The sequence below is a fragment of the Myxocyprinus asiaticus genome, chromosome 42, assembly GCF_019703515.2.
Source record: "Myxocyprinus asiaticus isolate MX2 ecotype Aquarium Trade chromosome 42, UBuf_Myxa_2, whole genome shotgun sequence".
Lineage (NCBI taxonomy): Eukaryota > Metazoa > Chordata > Actinopteri > Cypriniformes > Catostomidae > Myxocyprinus > Myxocyprinus asiaticus.
In genome coordinates, this window is record NC_059385.1 from 2,732,182 (window position 1) to 2,757,555 (window position 25,374).

A 25,374-nucleotide genomic window follows, 5' to 3' on the forward strand; every position below is an offset into this window, starting at 1 on the left:
GGATGGGAAAAAGAGTGGGACAAAACACGGATTCGAACCGCGGTTGCTAAGACAACAGTACACATTCACACCATCTTTACACCCCATGCCAATGCAGCGACATATATTGTTTTGTTTGTCGTATATTTATGTGGTTCCACCACACTATTGGGGTGCAAATAGCTGCACTGTGTGGCAGATGCTATTTATACCGGGGTGCAAATAGACATTCTGAAAAAATTTGGGTGAAAAATTGGCCCATCCATTATTATTGAGGCTCACCCAAAAACAATGTCCTGGCTATGCCCTTGGTCTCAAGATGCTTTTTAATGTAATTTTATTTAGAAATAGCATCTAAAAAACAGCGCTCTAGCTCGAGACGCTGAATAAATAAAAACAAAGAGAAACAAAGACGTTCGTCTAGTGCGCGTTTACAAAGAAAACAAATGGATGGTTGCAAAAGCTTTCGGTGTGAACAGCCCCTTACAGTAGGCAGAGGTCTTTGTTGTGTCTTGCTCTCTTATAAGCTTTGAGTGTAGTGTCAGAAAAAGCGCTATATAAAAATGTAACATTCATTCACAACATTCATAATATAACGGTGCTGAATGGTTTAAGTATTTATTGCGCCCTCTTGTGGACTATGGAAACAGTGTCAATTTCAAAATCAGCTGACTTTAAAATTAGAATATTATTCGAATTTTGAAAATATATAATGTAAAAATATGAATTTAGTTTCTCTGCTCAATTGACAGCCCTATTGCTCATGTTTCATCAGATGATGATTTGAAATTGAGATCAGCAATACACCTTTTAAATATAGCATCTTTGTGTCTTGCTGAAACACAATCTGTTATTAAGCAGGACAATTGCATTTCAAACTATGATGTCTTTTTATGGTCTCCTTTACCTTCTCATGGCAATAATTAACTATGAAATGAAACAGGTTCCCTGTATTGTTAGAAAAACTATTATTAAGGACTTTCTTCACGTTTCTGATTTGGAAATGCTATATTTCAGCTTATTTATAAATTTTTTTAGTTTGTGTTTATAATTAATGTTCTGTATTTCAAAATAGTAAAAAACGTATAATTGTGTGTGTGTGTGTGTGTGTGTGTGTGTGTGTGTGTGTGAAAATGTATAATTCCCACCTTTTGCACTAATATTCTTTATGATTTATGGGCGTAATATTTGTTGATCCAAAACAATCATACAAATCATCTGAATGCCAGTGTCTGCATCTATCTCTATTTAATTTGGTATAGACAAAACTATACAGCAACGCAATACTAATGTACTGATCCCCAAAGGGCAATATACAGTAGTTTAGTCCATACCTATGAATTGCATTGTGAACATTAAAAATAGGGGGGCCTGGGTAGCTCAGCGAGTATTGACACTGACTACCACCCCTGGAGTCACGAGTTCGAATCCAGGGTGTGCTGAGTGACTCCAGCCAGGTCTCCTAAGCAACCAAATTGGCCCGATTGCTAGGGAGGGTAGAGTCACATGGGGTAACCTCCTCGTGGTCGCTATAATGTGTGGTTCTCGCTCTCGGTGGGGTGTGTGGTGAGTTGTGCGTGGATGCCACAGAGAATAGCGTGGGCCTCCACACGTGCTACATCTCCACGGTAATGCGCTCAACAAGCCACGTGATAAGATACGCAGATTGACGGTCTCAGATGCGGAGGCAACTGAGATTCGTCCTCTGCTACCTGGATTGAGGCGAGTCACAACGGCACCACGACCATTTAGAGCACATTGGGAGTTGGGCATTCCAAATTGGGGAGAAAAGGGGAGAGAAGAAGAAAAGAAAGTGCACAGCCCCTTTAAGAGAGCAGTGCGGCCCCTTTAAGAGAGGTTGAAGTAGTCGCTTGCGCAGACAACTGTGGAATTTACTGAGGAAAAAGAAAACATAAGCTTGCTGCTCTAATATTTCACCGAAATACAGTCAACAAACGACAACGACTGAACTATGACGTGTATTAAGGTAGCTCATGAAACGGAATAATGATACAATGGATATTCCAGTTTCCTGCGGTTTATTTATGTGTTTGTGTGATTAGATGCTAACGGCTAGCGAGTTAGCAGATTGCTAATGATAGCTGAAGAGCTAATAGAACTTTATTAAAATAATAAATCATTGTTCATTTTTTATTATAATTGGACTGACGATAAGAGAGTGTTATTGTGTTGAAATGGTTTATATGGCTTCTTTTTGAGAGCAAAGTACAAGTTAGCAATTGTTTTACCCTTCAGCTCACTTTTTATTATTATAGACAATAATATGACTAATATCCAGTACATAAACGTTGTCCAGTTTATACAGATAAATCATTAAAAGGCCTTTCGAGACAAACGTTATATTGTAGCTCATGACAGCTCTCTAATTAATAACTGTTAAAATAATTACTTACATTTTGCATTGTTTTGTTTCTGTTTATTGTGTATGTATTAATAGTTCATTGTTTATACTGTGTTATTGTTTACCGTGTACCTTCTGTACTGTCTGTAAATTGCACTGCAGACCTGTGTCACTCCACAATATTCATGGTACTGTATATAGTCCGATTGACAGTAAATACTACTTATTTAAAAGCTGTACTTTTAGATTACATTATGGTGAATTCAATGTTTGACAGATCTTACATATCTATTAAACTGCTGTGTTTCTTATTTGTGTGTTAAAGGAATGGTTCAACCAAAAATGAAAATTCTTTCATTATTTACTCGCCTTCATGCCATCCCTGACGTTTATGACTTTCTTTCTTCTGCAGAACACAAAGATTTTTAGAAGAATATTTCAGCTCTGTAGTTCCATACATGGCAAGTCAATGGGGATCCAAACTTTGAAGCTCCAAAAAGAACATAAAGGCAGCAGAAAAGCAATCCATAAGACTCCAGTGGTTTAATCCATGTCTTCTGAAGTGATCTAATCGGCTTTGGGTGAGAACAGACCAAGATATAACTCCTTTTTCACTATAAATCTTGACATCAGCAGTTCCATTGGCGATCATAATTTCAAGCTTATTTACACATCCTTCGCCATCTAGCTCTCTGCGCATGGGTCGTGTCTAAAAGGTATCCCTCTCACGTCAAGTGCTCACGCATGCGCATTGTATTATGATGCTTTTGCCATGTATGTGTAACTATGTTCATCACTTGACTATGTTAATCAAAAGAACGACATATGAAGTGAAAAATCAGATCAAGATGGCTAGCAAAATAACAACGGCATGCTCATGAACTGCTTTTCATTTTAAAAACATTGTAAGTGTCAATTATACAGTATTAAGAAGATAGCGACATATGTGCCGCAGTGATGTACTTGGGGAAACGAGAATGGGTAGCGAACGCTCCTCATTGCTCTGAGTTCCACATATTGCACTCCTTTCCAGTTGAATCGCAAAGAAAAATGCAAACAAATATGTCCCCACTCAAGATATACATCCACTGAGGTGCAGATGCAATCTTTGTTTATTAAAATATATTGTCACCTAAGGGCTGATTAGAACCCAGAGCCTCTAATACAAGGGGTGAGTTAGTTACCACTAGACCACCCAGTTCTCTTGACTCTTGACCGACAGTATTGAATTGGTCATCAAGAATGACTATTTATAAAAACAGACAATTTAGAATAATCATTTACGAGCACTCCTTGTTGCTGTGCGACTTCAAATTAACGTAAGAATCTTGTAAGATTGACGTGAGAGGGATCCTTTCTAGACACGACCCTGCGCATGCGTCAAGCACTAGAAAGTATAACAAGCTTGAAATCATGATCGTGCCTAGAGACTGCAATGGCAAGATGTGCAGTGAATTTTGGTCTGTTCTTACCCAAAGACAATTGAATCGCTTCTGACGACAAGGATTACACTACTGAAGTCGTATGGATTACTTTTACGCTGCCTTTATGTGCTTTTTGGATCTTCAAAATTCTGGTCACCATTGACTTGCATTGAATGGACCAACAGAGCTGAAATATTCATATCTTCATTTGTGTTCAGCAGAGGAAAGAAAGTCTTTCTATCTGAGATGGCATGAGGGTGATTAAATGATGAGAGAATTTTCTTTTTTGGGTGAATTATTCCTGAAGTATTTGGGGAGATGGCTATCCATTTCTTTCCTATTTTTCTTATTTAATGTCTGTACAGTAGGGCTGCAACTAACGATTATTTTAATAATCGATTAATCGAGCGATTATTAGAACGATTATTCGGTGATTCTGCAATTATTGCAATGATTAACCATTAGCTTTTAATCGATTATTCAGCTTGTGCCCCGAATTAAAAAGTTGTATTAAACGTGCTTGCTAACAATAAAAAATATTAAGTTTAATTCAGTAAAGAAATTCACTGCAAAAAATGATATTGTTATCAAGTGTTTTTGTCTTGTTTTCCATTTAAAATTGTCTAAAAATCCTTAAAACAAGATACATTTACTTGAGAAGCAACATATAAGATATTTAGACTTGCTTTAAGAGAATGTATCTTCAGTATAAGTGTATTTTGTATATAAGTGTATTTTTCGCTTGGTTATACTCCTGCGAGTGCAGTAAAGACAAAATATACTTATATTCAAGATCTATTCTCTAAAAGCAAGTCTAAATATCTTATGTTGCTTCTCAGGTCAATGCATCTTTTTTTAAAGTATTTTTAGATATTTTAAAATATTTGTATTTTTAATATTATATTCAACATTCTCAGATAACAATTGTTGTCTTCTGCAGTATAGCTGCTAAAGTAAATGTACATTGTTTTAAAGGAGTTTTAGATATTTATATTGGAAAACAAGCCAAAAGAAAAACAAATCATAAACATATTTTTGTTGCCGTGTGTAAATGGTGCGAAGACTACCCTCTCTCACCTTTCTGTTCACTTCAATCCATCTTTAACTAAAAAAAACAAACTCTCTCTTATTAATAATCTTCACGATAAGAAATGCACAGTGACACATATATTATGATTCAATAAGTCACGAGTCATCACGTTATAATCTAGCTGCATTAAGTGTGTGCGCTCGAGGGATGAGCGTCCCGTGACAGAGTGTACATCAGCCGGTGCAGTTTCAATCTCTCCCCCTTAGATCGGGACATTCACACAACTCATAGAAGAGGTGCTGACCGCACAGAGAAATGACCGTTTCAGAGTTTGTAGTTATTTACATGATCTGCTTCCGTATTATTTGAACTTTAATAAAGCTATAACGCATTAAATATAACTGCATTAAAGATGTAACGCCGGGGTTTCTCCTTTAAAGAGCTCCGGCTCCACTTATTCCACAACGAGAGTGCTTCTGTATTTACTTATTTGGTATTTTTGCATTATAATTCCCTCATACTTTGCGATCTACATCACCTGAAGCTGTTTGGAAAGTTTCGAGTGCATCTGGACTGTGATCTGTGTAATTCTTCCTCTCCTCAGTCAGGCGTGAACTTCAGTGCTGCTCTCATGCATCATCATTAGAGTTTAATGTGATCTCATGTTACGTTAAATGAGAGCAAACGACTATTCAACAATGACAATATTTGTTGACAATGTTTTATTGTCGACGTTGTCGATAACATTGACTAATCGATTCAGCCCTACTGTCCAATATCACCAGCTGCCAAGGCTAATTCCTCTTAAGAAAGACTTTTTAAATGTTATTGTAGGATGTGAATATTTTTAATTTGTGGTCCTGACCCAACTGCCCCAATTTCTCTTGCAGGAGTGAGTGAGGTGTATCATACCCCTCCCTAAGGATGGACAGTTATTTTAAGGCTGCTGTGTGTGACCTGGACAAGCTGTTGGATGACTTTGAACTCAATGCAGGTTGGATTTTTTTTTTTTTTTTTTTGGCTTCTATTGAAAAACAAACTGAAAACAGAAAATAGTTAAATGTTTCTATACTCATTTAAGTTAACAATGTTTGTACATTAAAATGTTTTAATGTCAGTTGCTTAATGTAGGTTGTCTTAATTTACGTCTGTATACAGTTGAAGTCAGAAGATTACATACACTTTAGCCAAATACATTTAAACTCAGTTTTTCACAATTCCTGACATTTAATCATAGAAAACATTCCCAGTCTTAGGTCAGTTAGGATCACAACTTTATTTTAAGAATGTGAAATGTCAGAATAATAGTAGAGAGAATTATATATTTCAGTTTTATTTCTTTCATCACATTCCCAGTGGGTCAGAAGTTTACATACACTTTGTTAGTATTTGGTAGCATTGCCTTTAAATTGTTTAACTTGGGTCAAATGTTTTGGGTATCCTTCCACAAGCTTCTCACAATAAGTTGCTGGAATTTTGTCCCATTCCTCCAGACAGAACTGGTGTAACTGAGTCAGGTTTGTAGACCTCCTTGCTCACACATGCTTTTTCAGTTCTGCCCACAAATTTTCTATCAGATTGAGATCAGGGCTTTGTGATGGCCACTCCAATACCTTGATTTTGTTGTCCTTAAACCATTTTGGCACAACTTTGGAGGAATGCTTGGGGTCATTGTCCATTTGGAAGACCCATTTGCGACCGAGCTTTAACTTCCTGGCTGATGTCTTGAGATGTTTCTTCAATATATCCACATAATTTAGCTTCCTCATGATGCCATCTATTTTGTGAAGTGCACCAGTCCCTCCTGCAGCAAAGCACCCCCACAACATGATGCTTCATGGTTGGGATGGTGTTTTTCAGCTTGCAAGCCTCACCCTTTTTCCTCCAAACATAACGATGGTCATTATGGCCAAACAGTTCAATTTTTGTTTCATTAGACCAGAGGACATTTCTCCAAAAAGTAAGATCTTTGTCCCCATGTGCACTTGCAAACTGTATTCTGGCTTTTTTATGGCGGTTTTGGAGCAGCGGCTTCTTCCTTTCTGAGCAGCCTTTCAGGTTATGTCGATATAGGTCTCGTTTTACTGTGGATATAGATACTTGTCTACCTGTTTCCTCCAGCATCTTCACAAGGTCCTTTGCTGTTGTTCTGGGATTGATTTACACTTTTCGCACTAAACTACGTTCATCTCTAGGAGACAGAATGCATCTCCTTCCTGAGCGGTATGATGGCTATGTGGTCCCATGGTGTTTATACTTGCGTACTATTGTTTGTACAGATGAACGTGGTACCTTCAGGCATTTGGAAATTGCTCCCAAGGATGAACCAGACTTGTGGAGGTGCATGATTTTTTTTCTGAGGTCTTGGCTGATTTCTTTTGATTTTCCCATGATGTCAAGCAAAGAGGCACTGAGTTTGAAGGTAGGTCTTAAAATACATCCACAGGTACACCTCCAATTCAGTACACCTCCTATCAGAATTTTTTACAGACTATCTGTCTGTAAACAATTGTTGGAAAAATTACTTGTGTCATGCACAAAGTAGATGTCCTAAACGACTTGCCAAAACTATAGTTTGCTAATATTAAATCTGTGGAGTGGTTAAAAAATGAGTTTTAATGACTTCAACCTAAGTGTATGTAAACATCTGACTTCAACTGAATGCGTAGAACTCATGATCTTGTGATGTACAGCATGACATACATGTTGATAGATAGATAGTGTAGAAAGTCATTTTTATAAATATATACAGTAAATTGGACACACAACAATAATATATTTACTTACACACATATATATATATATATATATATATATATATATGTACACTACCGGTCAAAAGTTTTGAAACACTTATAATTTTTTCTCCACATTTTAGAGTAATAGTAAAGTCATCAAAACTATGGAATAACATAAATGGGAATTATGTTGTGACTAAACAAAATCCAAAATAAATCAAAACTGTGTTATATTTGAGCATCTTCAAAGTAGTCACCCTTTGCCTAGAATTTGCAGACTTGTACTCTTGACATTTTCTCAACCAACTTCTTGAGGTATCACCCTGGGATGCTTTTTAAACGGTATTGAAGGAGTTCCCATCTATGTTGGGCACTTATTGGCTGCTTTTCTTTATTATTTGGTCCAAGTCATCCATTTAAAAAACTTTTTTTTATTTTTATTACATTTTAGATTTATAATGAAATAAATTAATATGGTGGCACAATTATATTTTTGTCTACAAAACTAATTTCAAACATTTAAGCATACGCCTTCAGATCAAAAGATTTTTAAGATCATGAGAAAAATTTCAGTCAAGTGTTTTAAAACTTTTGACCGATAGTGTTATATATATGTATATATATGCAGAATTCTGCTTTTGCAGTGAAATCATATTTCACATGATTCACTCTTAAAATTATTCTGCAGTTATACAATTTTACACAAAAATGTATTCCAGAGTGCCATGAAAAATATATTTCTTTCATTTGTTGTGTTTAGGTATTTATAACTGTTGTATTTTTGTTTTTGTTAATTTGTTTTCAGAGGGGCTTGAAAACAAGCCTTCCACATTTGCAAGTCCTTCATGTCCGGACTCTGCACTTTTCACTGGTCATCATGTGGGCCTTCAGATCTTCAAACCAGAGCAACACACAGTCTCACAAATACTCCCAGATGTCAATGCACTGCACTATGGACTGTCATCACAAAGTATCACCTTAAACCAAAAAGATTCTTACTCGAATGAAAGGCCGCTGACAGGTGTGGACCTCCTTTCCTCTGTTGACAGCAGAAGTCTCAAAAGTTCTGCACCTCCTTGTCCAGACCGGTCTTTGAAACCTGTGTGTGACCTGGTGAATGATACGGGATCTGCTAAGCTCCAGCAGGCTGATAGTCATGAAGACTTTAAAGAGCTGGATCTTACTGAGACGCAAGCTGATGAGGAACTTCTAGTGGACTTTGAGAGTCCAGTTGTATCTTTCCCAGATGTTTCTGAGTCCAACTATGTTGAACAGAAACATTTCTCTGAGGTTCCTCCAAGTTCCTTCAGTTTGCTCGACGTCATATTACCAGCAGCTTCAGACAAGATTACAGAACCTCAGTATGCTTCAAGTAACCTTACACATTTAGAAAGCAAACATACAGACATCCAAAGTAGCATTCTTGAAGACTCAAACTCTGATGACCCAAACAGTGCTCCATGTAGTCTAGAGAATGAGGAAGTTGTTAGAAATTCAGGTTCTCATGCTACAGACAATGACATTTTGGCAGCTAATGAAGACCATGCTGTGTCATTCCAGTCTGACTCAATGGATACTCAACCTTCTGAAGATGACAATGTCAAAAATCTAGATGAGTCACCAGAAAGTCCCTTTTTGGAGAAGGAACCTTCTCTGTCATGCTTGCCAATTGCCGTATCTATGTGTGAGTCTCTTGTGGCATCTTTAGAACCTCAGGAGACAACAGTGCTTGAAACCAAAGATGAGGCTGAACCGGAAGAAACCTCAGCTATTCAGGAGGCTGAAGGGTTAATTCTTCCGTTAGAAGAGCCCGTAGCTCCATTTTCGCCCATTAGGCCTGATTCGTCACCTGAAGATGAACCCGAGCTGGTCCAGATCATGTCTAACTCTGAAGGGGCTTTGGTTGTCTCAGGTCATTGCCCTAAAAGAAACTTTAAGCGGACCTTATCCCCGACAGAGAAAATCATTTGTAGAGATTCTTCTCCCTATTCAGAGAGCCCGAATTATTCATACGAGTTTGGAATTGCCAACGATTACCTTCATGAAAGTGACCAGACCGGGATGATGGTAACAGACGAAGAACTAGATGCCTTTTTAATGGGTCAAGGTGTGAAAATCAACTCCGACACAGCCACTGAAAAATGTGTTGATGATGGTTTTTCAGAGTATAATGGAGATGTGGATGGAGATGCCTTTTTACATAGAGAATTGCAGAGCTGTAAAGTAGAGACGTTTGCTTCACCTGAGAGTGATGGTTCGCTTCAATATTTGGAAGAGAGTGAAGGCTCAAATATTTCTTCTTCTTCTCAGGAAAGTAGCCCGTTGAGAACAGACTCCACACAAACAGTTTGCAAGGAAAGCACATCCAACCCTGTTGCAATTCAGTCCGTTTGCTCCTCCAACCAAGAATCAAATTATGGAGGTGCAAGACCAAAGCAGTTGTCCGACCAAACCATACGATACAAAACAAGCCAGGCTGAAGCCGATGTGATTGGCCCAGAGACAGAGACTGTCACTCAAGTTTCCACAGTGGTGCAACCAACTCCCAACCTGGATGAGCATAACTCTAATCACCCTTCTTATCAGCAATATGAGATCAGTTATGGTCTCGAAGAGCTCTCAGAACCTCCGCCTTACCCTGGAGAGATACTGGAGGATGGGGAACCATCAGATCAGCCAGGACAGGAGGCAGATGGTTTGGGTTCAAAGCAGCCTCCATGGGTCCCAGATTCTGAAGCTCCCAACTGCATGAATTGTGAGCAAAAGTTTACCTTCACCAAGAGGAGACACCATTGCCGGGCATGTGGAAAAGTAAGTCTGTTTTAGTTTTTACTCTTAGTGTCAATAGTCAATGTTGTCTGGAATATGCTGCAGCTATAAGCCGTGAGAGGCTGTGCATTACATTGATTTTACAAGTGTTAAGGTATGTTTATCTCATTTAATGTGGTAAAGCATAGCCTTAAATGGTTCATTGTTTTTATAAAGTGTAATGTATCAATTTATCAATATTAATAAACAACACAATAGAGTAATTCCACCAAGTAATATAATTCATTATCCTAACTGTTGGTTGCAGTTGCCAATGTAAATATTTATTATTTTACATTGGCTTTAAACATGGCATATTGAATCAGATACATTTGTTAATACGGCTAGGTGTCGAGCCCTACAGATTTCCCAATTTGCAATGCATTCAGTGGAAAGGAGGAGGCGAGAACCGGCTTGATAATATAAATAGTTTAATAATAAAATTAACCAAAAAGACACAAACATAAACAGGTGTCGGACAGCTGTCCTTAACTCTCTCTGTCACACTGCCGTCTCCGGTCGGCCTTATCCCTCTCGGGCTTAATCAGCCTAATTCCCCTCCGCCCTGCCACATTCCTCCCTCGTTCTCTCAGGCCGTGGAGCCCCCGGCATGACGTACACCCCCCCCCTCTTTCCAGGGGGGAGGCATGCCTTTAAGGCCCCATCTGCTGGCAGGTCATCCCCGTCTTCCTGGATCTAGGGAGGGGACAAGGGGAGGGAAACAACAATAATAAAAAAAACAAAAAAACACGGTACATACACTGTAACAGTGATAATACCAACAACAAAAAAAAAGACAAGAATATTTAAAAAGAGAGGGAAAGGCCAACGCGGAGCGGCAGCAGGAGAGAGAGAGGAGAGAGAAAGAAAAAATAAATACAACTTATTTGGTGGTTCTCCGATACGCCATAGCCTGGTCCTCGGCCACTCCTCCACCCTCTGGTGGACGACAGCCACGCCTCCCCGGGCAGACCGGAGGCAGTCCTCCGGCCCCTGGCGGACGGAACGCCCCGCCTTGTTTTCGGTGGATGGTAGGTGTCTCCTCCGCCCCTGGCAGCGGCCCTGACCACTCCAGGCGGTCGGTTAGGAGCCCCTCCTCCTCGCGGTCGGCGGCCGTTCCTCCACTCTCAGGTGGCCTGGCTCCTCCGTCCCCCAGCAGATGGTTGCGGCTGCTCCTTTGGGGTGGATGGTAGTGGTGAGGACTCTTCTACGGCGCATCCCTCCTCCTTCCCGGGTTTCGGCACCAGTGTAACGCATTCAGTGGAAAGGAGGCGGCAAGAACCGGCTTGACAATATAAATAATATTTTAATAATAAACTTAACCAAAAAGACGCAAACATAAACAGGTGTCGGACAGCTGTCCGTAACTCACTCTCTGTCACACTGCCGTCTCTGGTCGGCCTTATCCCTCTTGGGATCATCCCTCTTAATCAGCCTAATTCGGGGCCGGGTGTGCGGAATCACGACCCGGCCCCACCCTCCGCCCTGCCACAATGACATACTAGAGAGTGTATACAATTGTTTACTTAAAACCTCACCTAAAATTTGAGTGCATTTTATCATTTAGTTGTGGTAATGCGGATGCGCGCCTTCGCTGGCGCTTTCATCAGAGCACACATGCACAAAGCATGCGTACCGAAATGATTGATATAAAAAGTGTTTTTCAAATGTAATTTTTTTTTTTCCCTATTTAAAGGAATAGTTCACCCAAAAATTCAAATTCTCTCATTTTCTTACCCTCATGCCATCCCAGGTGTGTATGCCTTTCTTTCTTCAGCAGAACACAGAAAAAAATAGCTCAGTAGGTCCGTGCAAGTGCAAGTGGATGTTGATCAGACCTTTAGAAACATCATCCATGTGACTCCAGTGGTTAAACTAATGCCTTCTAAAGCGAAACAATCACTTTTGGTGCAAAAAATATCAATATTTAAGTACTTTTTAACTATAAATAATCGCTTCCAGTCAGCAGCAGTATGCGCGTTCATAAGAGCGCAGAGTTCATGCGGTCTCTCGTGTGACGTGTTCGCATTGGCATGTTGCAGATGTAATCTCAGGTTTTTCTCTCGGTTGAGAGAAACCAACGAAGCTTCTGTACAGCATTCCTTCTACTTACTTGTAAACAGTGCTGCTCTTCTTGGTGTGTCGCACGTGCGTCAGTTCTCGTGTGCACATGCCAACGTGATTATGTCACACGAATACTGCTGCTGACCGGAAGAGAGAATTTATAGTTATAAAATATCTAAATATTGATCTTTTTCACACCAAAAGTGATCGTTTCACTTTAGAAGACATTAGTTTAACCGCTGGAGTTGTATGGATGACGTCTGTGCTGACTGTCTGTGATTTTTGGAGCTTCAAAAGTCTGATCACCATCCACTTGCATTTTAAGGACCTACTGAGCTGAGATATTTTTCTATTTTTCTTCAAATGTGTTCTGGTGATGAAAGAAAGACATATACATCTGGGATGGCATGAGGGTGAGTAAATAATGAGTGAATTATCCCTTTATTAGTTGCATTATTACATAGCTCTGGAATACTTGGTTCAAATTCATCAATCGCAGCATTCTGTGGTCAAAGGTTTTAGGATAATGACTGCTAAACTGTATAGTTGTCTCAGTAGTTTTATGTCTCTCGTATTACTCTGCAATCTCTCTTCTTGCATAATGAAATAATTTCAACTCTATAAGTTCATATTTAATGTACATTTATTTATTTATTTTCCATGTTATAATATACTGTTTTGTGGAATCTTTGTTGTAAAATAAACCCCTTCAGGATGATACAGTTAGGCTATACATTATCCTTTTTTAGGAGGTTATTTTTGTAATTTGTTCCAGATCACTTCAATTCTGAAAGTGACTTTGTATAGAAGTTGGGCCTGTCCTGACTTTTGGAGGTGAATGGAAAATAACCGCAGTGTGAATCAGTGAATTAACATGCAGTCAGCTGCGTTGATTTTGAAGTAAAGGTCTATGACGCAATCCTTTTGCGTTTTCATCTATTTACAGTATAACAGCAGGAAAGCCTTAGACCTGTAGTCCTCTACCTGAGACAGCAGAAGTATTAATTTGGTCTGTTGGTGTGAGGTCTCTCTTTGTTTTCATTACGTAAGTGTGTAGTTTATTCTGCTCTGGCGGTGCTAAATATAGAGACGGATTTGCTGGGTCAGCAGGGTGTATTTTTATTGCCGATATAGTTTCCCGCTTGAATTGCTGCACTGAATTGCTCTTCTCAAGACATATTGGGCCAATAAATTAAATGGGCTAAAGGACACTAGAGAGTTATCTCCAGGTTTAAGCCTGTTTTCAGAGATGAAGTACTGCGTTTACTCCATGTATGAGTGCTTAATGTGGTCTGGTTTGCAGGTGTACTGTGCAGGCTGCTGTAACCGTAAATGCAGACTGAAATATCTGGAGAAAGAGGCCAGAGTTTGTGTCATCTGTCATGTTACCATACAGAGAGGTGAGTGCTAAACCACTTTAATGTAGTACAGTGCTCCAGACTAACATTTGAGAGGGGCTGCACCGGTGCCACCAAGTTCTACAGCTATAGAATGAAAAATATAATATATTATTGCGATATTATTATTGTATTGCACAAGTAAGTACAATTACCAATAATATTTCATATTTTGTCCCATTGAAATGCCCACTTAACAGTAAAGCATTGCTTTTTAGTTGGGATGCAGATGTAAATTTACTGATATTAACAACAGTAATCTGTAAAGCAATAACACTTTATTTATATTGGGCTAAATTTAAATAATCTGACAGTGGGAATGAGTTAGGACAGTGTCCTTTCATCAGGCTCTTAATGATTAAAATACTGTCATCTGAAGACAGACAAAGCCAGTTAGTTTTTCCTACAACCAGACAGATTTCTTTGCCTTTTATGAACTTTTACCATATAGTTCCACCATAGTATCCATAGGTTTAACTGTGGTATTTGCAATAAGACCATGGTAATCACAGGTGAAAGTAAACCACGGGTGGCTCCTCACTACCATGGTTAAATGTACAGTAAGTATGGTGCCATACAACAAACTATGGCATTTTTCTAAACAAAAATGCCGTTTATGATTATCTGCGCTGCTGTCTGCGAGTAAATGCACGCCCTGCGCTCGCATTGCTGTGTTTCGCTGTTTCGTTCCGCTTTTGGAGTTTTTGCTGTTTTATCTTTCTCCTACCCAACAGAACACAACAGCGTGTCGACAGTACTTGAAGTCGCACTAGTGCGACCTCTTTAGAAATTTAGTTTTTTAAAATGTAGAAGTTTCCTTCTTGGGTGAAATATCCCTTTTAAACTATATTCTCAAATTTCTTTTTTTCTTAATGATTATTTTTAGAGTAGCCTTAATGAAAGGTGACACAGATGTCCTTAGATGTGACGTGCTGTTATCATGAATTAAGACTCATGGACCACTCGTGCACCTTTTGAAAGGAAGCTAATGAGATGAGCTTTTACCCTTCTTTTTTTATTTGTTGCCAACTTTTTCAGATTTAACATCTGAAGCTCTTATTTCTCAAGAGCTGAATTAGTGAAGATCAAGGTTTCATGTGTTTTTTTTGTTTTTTTTTCTGGATAGTCTATAAAAAGAGGTTGGCTCACGGTGTGTGTGGCCGAGCGTGTGGTCCATTTGCACATTAAAAAGGACATTCATCACAAAGCAGTGTGTCAGTGCTGCGAGTCACCAGCCAGCTCTCGTAGGGTTTGGTGCAGGACTGGGTGGAGCCAGGGCACTGGTACATGTCCTTGAGTGAGTGTGTGTGTGTGTGTGTGTGTGTGGGTGTGTGGTAAAGGACCCACCTGGTGCAGTATTCGTGATACACTCTCTCACTCACTCCCTGTTTGAGGAATAGAGTTGGACACACAAACACACACAGCTCCTGCTTCATCACGCATTTGAAGAGACAAGGGTTTCGTCACCTCCTCAGCCCGGCGCAGCCATTTAACACGACCTCGTCTGTTTCTTCGATGGACAGAGCTCTACTAGGAATTCAGTTGGAGACAGATATATTCATATGACTGAATCCTGGTTCAGGCCATAAGAGAACCGGGCCGTCCCCCGTCTGTTATGAGAGATGCTCAAATACTCCCTCTTCGTCACTTGCAGGCTCTCTCTCTCGTGTGTCAGCATGGGCGACACTTCATCCTTTGCTCAGCACGTACTGACACGGTCCTTGGAGACTAACGTGAAACCTGTGATGAAGCTGAAAGGGAATTTGGGTTGGAGTTAATTTGGGATGAGGTAAGTTTAGGACATCACAGAACCAAAGAGAAATCTCTTGGGACTTAAAGGGATAGTTCCCCCAAAAATGACAATTCTGTCATTGTTTACTCACCCTCATATTGTTCCAAACTTTCTTTCTTTCTTCTGTGGAATGCAGAAAAAGATTTTAGGCAGAATGATAGCTACAGTCACCATTCACTTTCATTGCATCTTTTTTCCGTACAGTAAAAGTGAATGGTGACTGAGGCTGAGCTTTCTCTTTAAAGTGTATTTGTACATTTTGGAGCTTTATTATGCGAACTACTTTAACGTTTTATTATTAATTCTAACTCGAGTTTGACCGATATATCGGTTTTACCGATTAATCTGCACTGATAGTTGCTTTTGGACAGTTTTTGTTGTGTGTGTGTTTTCTTTACAAAGTCAAGGATGGAAACTGCTTACCTTTCGGATTTTGTTACATTTAAAGTTATAAACATGAGCACTCCGAAGTAGAGGTCAGTGATATATCAGATTTTCGGATTAATCGTTAGTTGCGTTATATACAATGTATAGATACAATGCCATTCTAAAATTTCATTTAAAAATACAAGACTTGAGTTTCAACAATTTCGCATGGCAAACGCTTTGAAGAAGGTACCAGTGTGAGAGAGATTTATTGAAGTATCGCCATGGAAAGTGATACAAAATTTCAGCACTATTTTACATTGAGTGGAAAGTTTTCATTCATATTATAGATGTCAAAAACTATCGGCCGATTAATCGGCTATTGGCCTGTTTCCCCACCTTAGTTATCAATAGTGGGCAAAACCAACTATTGGTCGACCTCTATTCCGAAGAGGTTTTGTTAAGTATCAGTTTTTTACTGGAGTGTTCTTTGGTTCATTTTGAATGTAACCATTTTTATTTACGTTTATTTACATTATTCGAAGTGTTACTTTTTGGTTCAGTTTGGATATGTATATCTATATGTAATCGGTTATCGGTTAATCGTATCGGCAAAATCCACTATCGATTAACCTCCACTTCTAACTTTTCTGCAGCATCTTTAAGCTGTTTTAGAGGTATTTGTCTTCGAGGCAGGTCATATTTGCAGTATAGTGAAGTACATTTTGCTTTTGCATTTACTTGGCTTCACAGTTTTCTTCTGCCTTAGTGTATTTGTCGTTGTAGTCATTTTCACAGTGAGCTTGCATATTTAGGGTTTTGTGCGTAGAGCTGACATGTTTGCATTGTCAGATGCAGTGCCAAGGCAATCAGGTCGATGAGCGTCTATGAATGTTAATCAACATAATGCACAGCAAGCCTGACACACTACTAGAGGAGGTATCAGCACAAAAAGCTGCGGTTTGCACTGGACATCCTGTTTCTTCGGTTCAGTTTGGTGGCAGATTACCCTTCAGTTTATGAACAACTCTCTGTGATTGTAATCTCAATTGTTTATTCCACTAGCTTCAGTCACAGTACAGCTGCCACAATTAAAGCTGCAGAGTGTAACGTTTTTTTTAATATGCATAGACAACTATAAAGTCCCAAGTATACTTTTCCACGTGACGCAAATTTCGTCATCAGCACAGTATGCGCGGACTGTTTGCATGCAGCAGATGAGAGGGGTATTCAGAAAGCTGGTTGAAAACAGTGTTTCGTTTTGCAATTCTATTTGGTGGCATTAGTGGAAATGAATCTCCTTTAACTAATTGTGAAAAATGCCAATTACAGCCAGGGCCGTAGCAAGGTAATCTGGGCCCCCTGACTGTATATTGCTATGGGCCCCTTTCCTATTAAAAACAAAATGCAGTTTAGAATTTGTTGTGGGGCCCCTGGTCCTTTGGGCCCTAGAATCATTACCACCTTTCTCCCCACTAGCTACGGCCCTGATTACAGCATTGCATTATGGTTTGCTTTCATTGAGTAAAATGTTTTAATCCACAATGTTTGTTTTTTTTGGAGTGGTTGTGCATTGTAACCAATCACATGTCCATTGCTCACTTTGTGTATAATTTATATAAGATAGCAAATAGGGTCAGTTTTAATTTCATGTTGTCTTAATGGTGTTGAAAACTTAAAACGGCCACTTTTTCTGTTTTTATTTCTCTCATTCTCTCTCTTAAACCCAAAGAATACTTCAATCAGACGCGAACGCTAGGCGTCTGCGTACAGGATGCGTGACACAAATTTCGTCATCAGTAGAGTGCTTGAGCACTGAACACATGCGGCCCGATTTTTCTAACTGTGCATACTTTGAATACACAGTATGTGCATACACCCGGAATTATTTGCACTAGTTAGTGGGTCCACTAGGTGGCAACACCCACAGTTGAGCCATTGCGGTCTCGAAAAAGTACTATAAGATGAAATCGCAGCTAAACAACATGAGACAAAGGTGGAAGCAACAACAGTGGATGTGCACGTCAAGAGCGCGTATGTGAGGAGGTCAGGAGATACCTGCATTTGTATATCTCAAGTCTGTTGGAATACGAAGACATCGTTATGGGTATGCGCCAATCGCCTGTGTATGTGCACACTGTCAAATGAAGTATACTTTGAAAGGCTAGCGTTCGACTGTAAACAGATGCTTAAGTGTTCGCGTCAAAACCAAAGTATACTTTGGGTTTTAGTATGATAACGCTAAAAAAAAAACATGATTGCTGATGATTTTTTTGTGCTTGTGTGCAGCTCAAGCCCATGAGAGAATGATGAGCCCCACTGGGCCCAGTCCCAATCCTAACGTCCCATCAGAGTACTGCTCCACCATACCGCCCATGCAGCAGGCCCGTGCCGACGGCACCCTCAACTCTCCCCCACCTACCGTCATGGTCCCCGTGTCTGTCCTCAAGCACCCCGGTAATGACGGTACGCACTGCGAGTTATAGGACAGTCCCAATGACCTCCATTAATTCAAAGGAATAGTTCACCCAAAAATGAAAATTCTCTCATTTACTCACCCTTTTGCCATCCCAGATGTGTATGACTTTCTTTCATCTGTTGAACTCAAATGAAGATTTTTAGAAAAATTTCTCAGCTCTTTTTGTCCATACAATGCAAGTGAATGGTGGCCAAAATTTTGAAGCTCCAAAAATTACATAAGTCAGCATAAAAGTAATCCATAAGACTCCAGTGGTAAAATCAATATCTTTTAGAAGCGATATGATAGATGTGGGTGAGAAACGGATCACGTTCACATTCTTCTTCTTGTGTTTTTGGTGATTCACGGTCTTCATGCATACTGCCCCTTACTGGGCAGGGAGAAGAATTTCAAGAAAAAAAGGACTTAAATATTGATCTGTTTCTCACCCACACCTATTATATTGATTCTGAAGATATTGATTTTTACCACTGGAGTCTTATGGATTACTTTTATGATGCCTTTATGTGCTTTTTGGAGTGTCCAAAATTTTGCACCCATTCACTTGCATTGTGTGTACTTACAGAGCTGAAATATTCTTCTAAAAATCATAATTTGTGTTCTGCAGAAGAAGAAAGTCATACAAATCTGGGTTGGCATGAGGGTGAGTAAATGATGAGAGAATTTTCATTTTTGGGTGAACTATCCCTTTTATAGTCTTAATAATTAGTTCTTGAATGAAACTGGCTGCATTCCAATTTGCATACCATCCATACTGTGTATAGTATGCAATATTATGACTAGTGTCTCCCAAATAATAGTATGTTGAAAATAGTATGTCAAAGGTGCCTGGATGGTATGCTTTTTGCGGTGGATTTTTGAAGTGTGTCAATACAACAACATATAACTCACAACCCCTAGCACTATCAAAGAGGAATTTTTGACAGTCTTCATAAACTTTTTCTATTACGACAGCTGTAGAAATATGGTGACAATTGTGAGCCCAAAACAGGGGACATACAGGTTTACATACATGCAGTTTTACATTGAAAAACAATGAAAAATCAGTGCAGACGGATGCAAAAACATGTTTGGGGTGAATGGTCCTTTGCCTCAGTGTGAGTCAGCCATTTGTCGTTCGATTTCCCAGAAAAGTGTAAACACTGGTGCTATCAAAACATTTTGTTTTTATTTGCGCCGTCCAACAAAAGCTACATTGACTCAAGCAAGTGCACCTTAAGTATTAGGGGTGTAAATCACCAGTTTCATCACGATACAATCTTGTATCGATTCTCTTAGCCAGCGATCCAGTGATTGCCGATACCTCAAAGTCTTGCACTTTGATTTGGGGGCCTGCGACTGATATTACGATATTATGTGTATTATGATTTTACAAAATCAATTACATTTATAATGTAAAAAATGCAACCAAAATATTTAGAGTATTTTATTGAGCTCTCTGAAAAGTCCACATTGAGACAAAAATATGTATATACAGAAAAATAAATAATATAAAAAATAAAGTCATAAAATCACATAAAAGTGATCATCAATCATTTGATGACAGCTCATTGGCTTGTGGAATGAGGGAAACACTACAGACAATTTGTCATCTCTACAACAGTCAAGCAAGTCTTTCAATCCAAAATACTTACTTACCCATGACAGGAGAGTATGTGCTATCCAAGTTTTTTCTTGGCTGCACCTTCCACGGTTGTATTGAAAAATTCTCCTACAGTTTACTGTGATAAATGTTGGTAAGGGTGTTGATGTGAAGATGTGAAAAGTCTTGTAATTGATGTGGGTGCAGCAGGGCAGGTGTTTTCTCTTTCCCTCGTCAGCTCTGTTCAGAGGACCGGGACTCTTTAGCTGTTTGACATGGTTGAATTGCTCCAAAGCGATTTAAAAGTGAAAATGCTCATGTAAAATTCAGATGTGTCACATGCGCCACCATATTAAGGGAAGTCCGGTTTAATCGCGCATATGAGTGGCACACCGCTATCCTGTCACCGAAGCTCACAGCCCTGTTGACGTGCGCGCACAGATAAAGCAGTGCAACTTTAATTAATCACATCCATGTCCCACATGAGAAACATATTTAGCGCTTATAAAACGGGATGAATATAATAAGGATGCTGTATCGCATGATAGAAATGCATATGGATGAGGTTGGAATTAGAGCATTAAAATAAAGGTGCATCTTAAAAAAAAAAATACATTGATCTTTAAGTGTTGTATCGATGACATTGCATCGTTGGTTAATTAATTGATGCATCGATCCAGATCGATGGATCATTACACCCCTACTAAGTATATACTTACATTTATGATAGTATATATAGTATGTCCCAAAACTGTTACACTGCCTTAGTACAGACTCAAATTACATTCTTAAGTTTTATGACCAACTATAGATAGGATGTCCCTGTTCTTGCATACTGTCTTAGTACACACTCAAAGTATATACATTAATGACATAGTATAGGTAGTATATCCCAATACTGTCACACTGTCTTAGTGAACACTCCAATTATATACTTAAATTGTATGACAAACTATAAATAGGATCTTCCTACTGTCTTATTAGACACTCTAAGTATGTACTTTATGACATAGTATAGAAAGTATGTGCCAATACTTTCACACTGTTTTAGTGTACACTACAAGTATATACTTACATTTTATGACACAGGATAGCTAGTATGTCCTAATACTGGTCTTAGTACTAGGCAGGGGCGGATCTAAAATTTTTTCCATGGGGTGTTATAAAGACTATTAGGGGTGGCAACACCAAAGCAAGTGCCCATGCCTAGTTCTTATGGATTTAGGTACCAATCTCTATAAAATCTCTATTAAAAACATTAAAAAAATTCTATATGTTCCTTAACTTGACATATAGAACTGACAGTCTGAACTAAATGTCACCTTATGCGGGCCAAATTGTTTTATTTTGTTAAGTGTACCCATGGATGGAGAGTGCATGCATATCCCATGTTATTCTGCTTATAAAGTCCTGTAGGCCTATCACCTTTGTGACCGCTGGAATAATCCATTTGAAAGCAAACATTAACACAAAGTTAGGCCTAATAAAATAAAAACTGTATGACAGTTGTACTGTGGGGGGCAGTGCTGTGACATTCATGAATATTAATCATGTTATGCACAGTAAAATATTCTTTTAAATGACCTGTTTTGAAAAACAGTCATTCTGACTGATTCAAGCACTCAAATAAATATTTCACATCATATAGTAATTTCATCTCTACAACTGCCACTGTCAGTCTTGGGATTTTATTATTCAGTAGATGAACACTTTAATTAAGAACATGACTGACTGGTCTGGTAGTGACTTTTTGCCTCTAGTTTTTAGAGTTTCCGGGTTCTAATTCGCCCTAGGGGTTGCATAGACTAGTTTACTACAACTAAGTCGATGCCTGTAGTGGACTAGTCACTCTCCACATGATTTATAAAAGGCGTCTGTAGGAAATACAGCAGATGTGAAGCCTGGTGGCTCTGCACTGAAAAGGCACAGTGGCTCAAATTTAAGAAGTGATGTTCTGCCTGACTCACATTAAAAGACCCACACACAGAATGCACTTCAGAACTGATGTTTGTTTACTGTGTCACTCTGCTCAACAATGCAATGTATCATCAACAATCTTGCTTAAATTGGAGTACAGTGACCACCCCCTTGCACGCTGGATCCCATTGCCATGTGTAAGCATATGGTAAAGCGGCTGCAAGAGGAGAGGGAGCTGCCTACAGTTACACGTATTCCAGGCTAAACTAAATATGTTCAGTTCAGACACTTATGTTAACTATTAGCTACTTTACAGCTTAACGTATGCATACTTACTGTTGCACACTTTTAAAAAAAAGGTGTTTATGATGAGATAACGTAATGGTTGATGTTTTTTTCCATCCGATCCGTTCATATACAAAAAAAACGCTTATTCTCCCCTCAGTTGTCAAACTATTACGCACGTTTCCATGGCAACCTATAGGACCCTAATCTGATGCCTGATGACATTTTTGGTATGTTGATTTGTTTGTAATACATGTAATTTCGCCCAAATATAACTTTTTATATATATAATAAACCAAGATTGCATCTGCATCTGTACATCAGAGATGTGGAACACATTTTGCTTTTCTAGAATTTACTCAGAATGGTGCCAAAAACAAAAAACATCCAGTGGACGGAAATGTCTTGTTGATGAGAGAGGTCAACAGAGAATGGCCAGACTGGTTCAAACTGACAAAGTCTACGGTAACTCAGATAATCACTCTGTACAATTGTGGTGAGAAGAATATCATCTCAGAATGCTGTTCTGAGATGCGGGTTGGCGCTGTTTGGATGGCACGAGGGGGACCTACACAATATTAGGCAGGTGGTTTTAATGTTGTGGCTGATCGGTGTATATACCTGTGAGTGTGTGTGTGTGTGTGTGTGTGTGTGTGTGTGTCTGTGTGATATATATATATATATATACACACACACACACTGGCGGCCAAAAGTTTGGAATAATGTACAGATTTTGCTCTTATGGAAAGAAATTGGTACTTTTATTCAACAAAGTGACATTCAACTGATCACAATGTATAGTCAGGACATTAATAACATGAAAAATTACTATTACAAACTACTTAAACTACTTCAATGAGTTCTCATCAAAAAATCCTCCACGTGCAACAATGACAGCTTTACAGATCCTTGTTATTCTAGCTGTCAGTTTGTCCAGATACTCAGGTGACATTTCACCCCACACTTCCTGTAGCACTTGCCATAGATGTGACTGTCTTGTCGGGCACTTCTCACGCACCTTACAGTCTAGCTGATCCCACAAAAGCTCAATGGGGTTAAGATCCATAACACTCTTTTCCAATGATCTGTTGTCCAATGTCTGTGTTTCTTTGCCCACTCGAACCTTTTCTTTTTGTTTTTCTGTTTCAAAAGTGTCTTTTTCTTTGCAATTCTTCCCATAAGGCCTGCACCCCTGAGTCTTCTCTTTACTGTTGTACATGAAACTGGTGTTGAGCGGGTAGAATTCAATGAAGCTGTCAGCTGAGGACATGTGAGGCGTCTATTTCTCAAACTAGAGACTCTGATGTACTTATCCTCTTGTTTAGTTGTACATCTGGTCTTCCACATCTCTTTCTGTCCTTGTTAGAGCCAGTTGTCCTTTGTCTTTGAAGACTGTAGTGTACACCTTTGTATGAAATCTTCAGTTTTTTGGCAATTTCAAGCATTGTATAGCCTTCATTCCTCAAAACAATGATTGACTGATGAGTTTCTAGAGAAAGCTGTTTCTTTTTTTGCCATTTTTGACCTAATATTGACCTTAAGACATGCCAGTCTATTGCATACTGTGGCAACTCAAAAACAAACACAAAGACAATGTTACGCTTCATTTAATGAACCAAATATCTTTCAGCTGTGTTTGATATAATGGCAAGTGATTTTCTAGTACCAAATGATCAATTTATCATGATTACTCAAGGATAAGGTGTTGGAGTGATGGCTGCTGTCTAGATTTGATCAAAAATGACTTTTTTCAAATAGTGATGGTGCTGTTTTTTACATCAGTAATATCCTGACTATACTTTGTGATCAGTGAATTAAAGTACCAATTTCCTTCTGAAACAGCTAAATGTGTGTGTGTGTGTGTGTGTGTGTGTGTGTGTGTGTGTGTGTATGTGTGTGTGATATATATATATATATATATATATATATATATATACACACTAAATAGAAGTAATGGATACCATCGCCAGTAAGAACTTTTGAGTGTGTAATAGAAATATGCGAATAAGAATGCAGCCCATGTCTTTTAATATCTCTTAAGCACACCCAAGGAAGTCACAGTTTAGGCAAACTTTATTTGTACACCATTTTAAACGTGATCTTGATGAAGCTGCCGTTTGTGTTTCTCTATTTGTTCTAGTAGGTTTTCCACGCGAACAGAAGCACGTGTGGTTTGCTGATGGTATTCTGCCTAACGGTGAGGTAGCTGACACCACCAAACTCTCTGTACAGACCAGAAGATCCTCTCAGGAGTTGAGTCCAGTGACACCAGACCTGTTGGGGGTGAGACAGATAAATCCTCTTCACTGATCAGCTCGAGGTAACTGATAAAGACTGTTGAAGTCATTCATTGATTTGTTGCCTTTCAGACTGATGGTAAATTTCCTGGCGAGAGTGGTGAGGGTGTTCAGGGTGCTGGGGTCAGTTCCTACAGTCCTGCTGAGTTGAGCCGCCTGCCCGTCAGGGGTCCGTGGGACTACGCCCTGCTCTGTGGGGTAGGCAGCTGTGTGGAGCGAGGGGTCAGTCTGGTGCCTGAAGATGATGAAGGTCTTCCTCCGCTGCTCATTTCCACAGGAGAGGAGGAAGATGGGGGTAAGAACATTTAAAGGGATAGTTCACCCTAAAATGAAAATTCTGTCATGTACTCATCCTCATGTCACCATACAACAAATAACATAATATGGAGAAAGGTCATACATGTTTGGAACAACATGAGTTGGTAATTGATGACAGAATTTAAAAGATTGTAAGTGTAATTAATCCTAAATACATACTAAATGAAACCAAACCATTTTTGGGGGCATACTTTAATGTTTTGTTAATCAAAATACCGTTTATGATAACAATTCTTTTGTAAATGTGAATCTGTAACTACACATTTTCACATAAACATCTAGCTGGATGCTAATTTTGCAACCACTCGGTCAGATTTTGCCACAAGTTTTTGTATTGTTCAGAACGAATCTTTTTAAACGGTTCATTTAACCCTCCTATGGTGCTGAAAAATTACACCTCCTTTTGATATTCGCAGCCATTTTTGACTGGAAGGGTCAGATGCGTAACTTTTTTTTTTTTTTAATTATTATTTTTTTTATGATAATGATACCATTTCTTCTTCTCTGAAGAACAATAACATTATGCATTTCTTTTT

The 25,374-nt window shown here is 39.0% G+C and overlaps 1 protein-coding gene across 4 annotated transcripts in view; it reads left to right on the top strand.

The window, feature by feature from the left end:
* Window positions 1–1,839: 1,839 nt before the first annotated feature.
* Window positions 1,840–25,374, top strand: part of LOC127432306 (zinc finger FYVE domain-containing protein 16-like) — a 39,806-nt gene continuing 16,271 nt past the window's right edge. The window contains exons 1-7 of one of the 4 annotated variants that reach the window (XM_051683200.1): window positions 1,840–1,966; window positions 5,686–5,789; window positions 8,339–10,344; window positions 13,709–13,805; window positions 18,250–18,426; window positions 24,367–24,506; window positions 24,593–24,815. In XM_051683200.1, the coding sequence (XP_051539160.1) occupies window positions 5,720–5,789; window positions 8,339–10,344; window positions 13,709–13,805; window positions 18,250–18,426; window positions 24,367–24,506; window positions 24,593–24,815 (2,713 nt within the window). In that variant the 5' untranslated portion in view covers window positions 1,840–1,966; window positions 5,686–5,719. Of the gene's footprint in view, window positions 1,967–5,685; window positions 5,790–8,338; window positions 10,345–13,708; window positions 13,806–18,249; window positions 18,427–24,363; window positions 24,507–24,592; window positions 24,816–25,374 lie in introns of all 4 variants that reach the window. The other 3 variants (XM_051683201.1, XM_051683202.1, XM_051683203.1) reach the window with 3 other exon arrangements.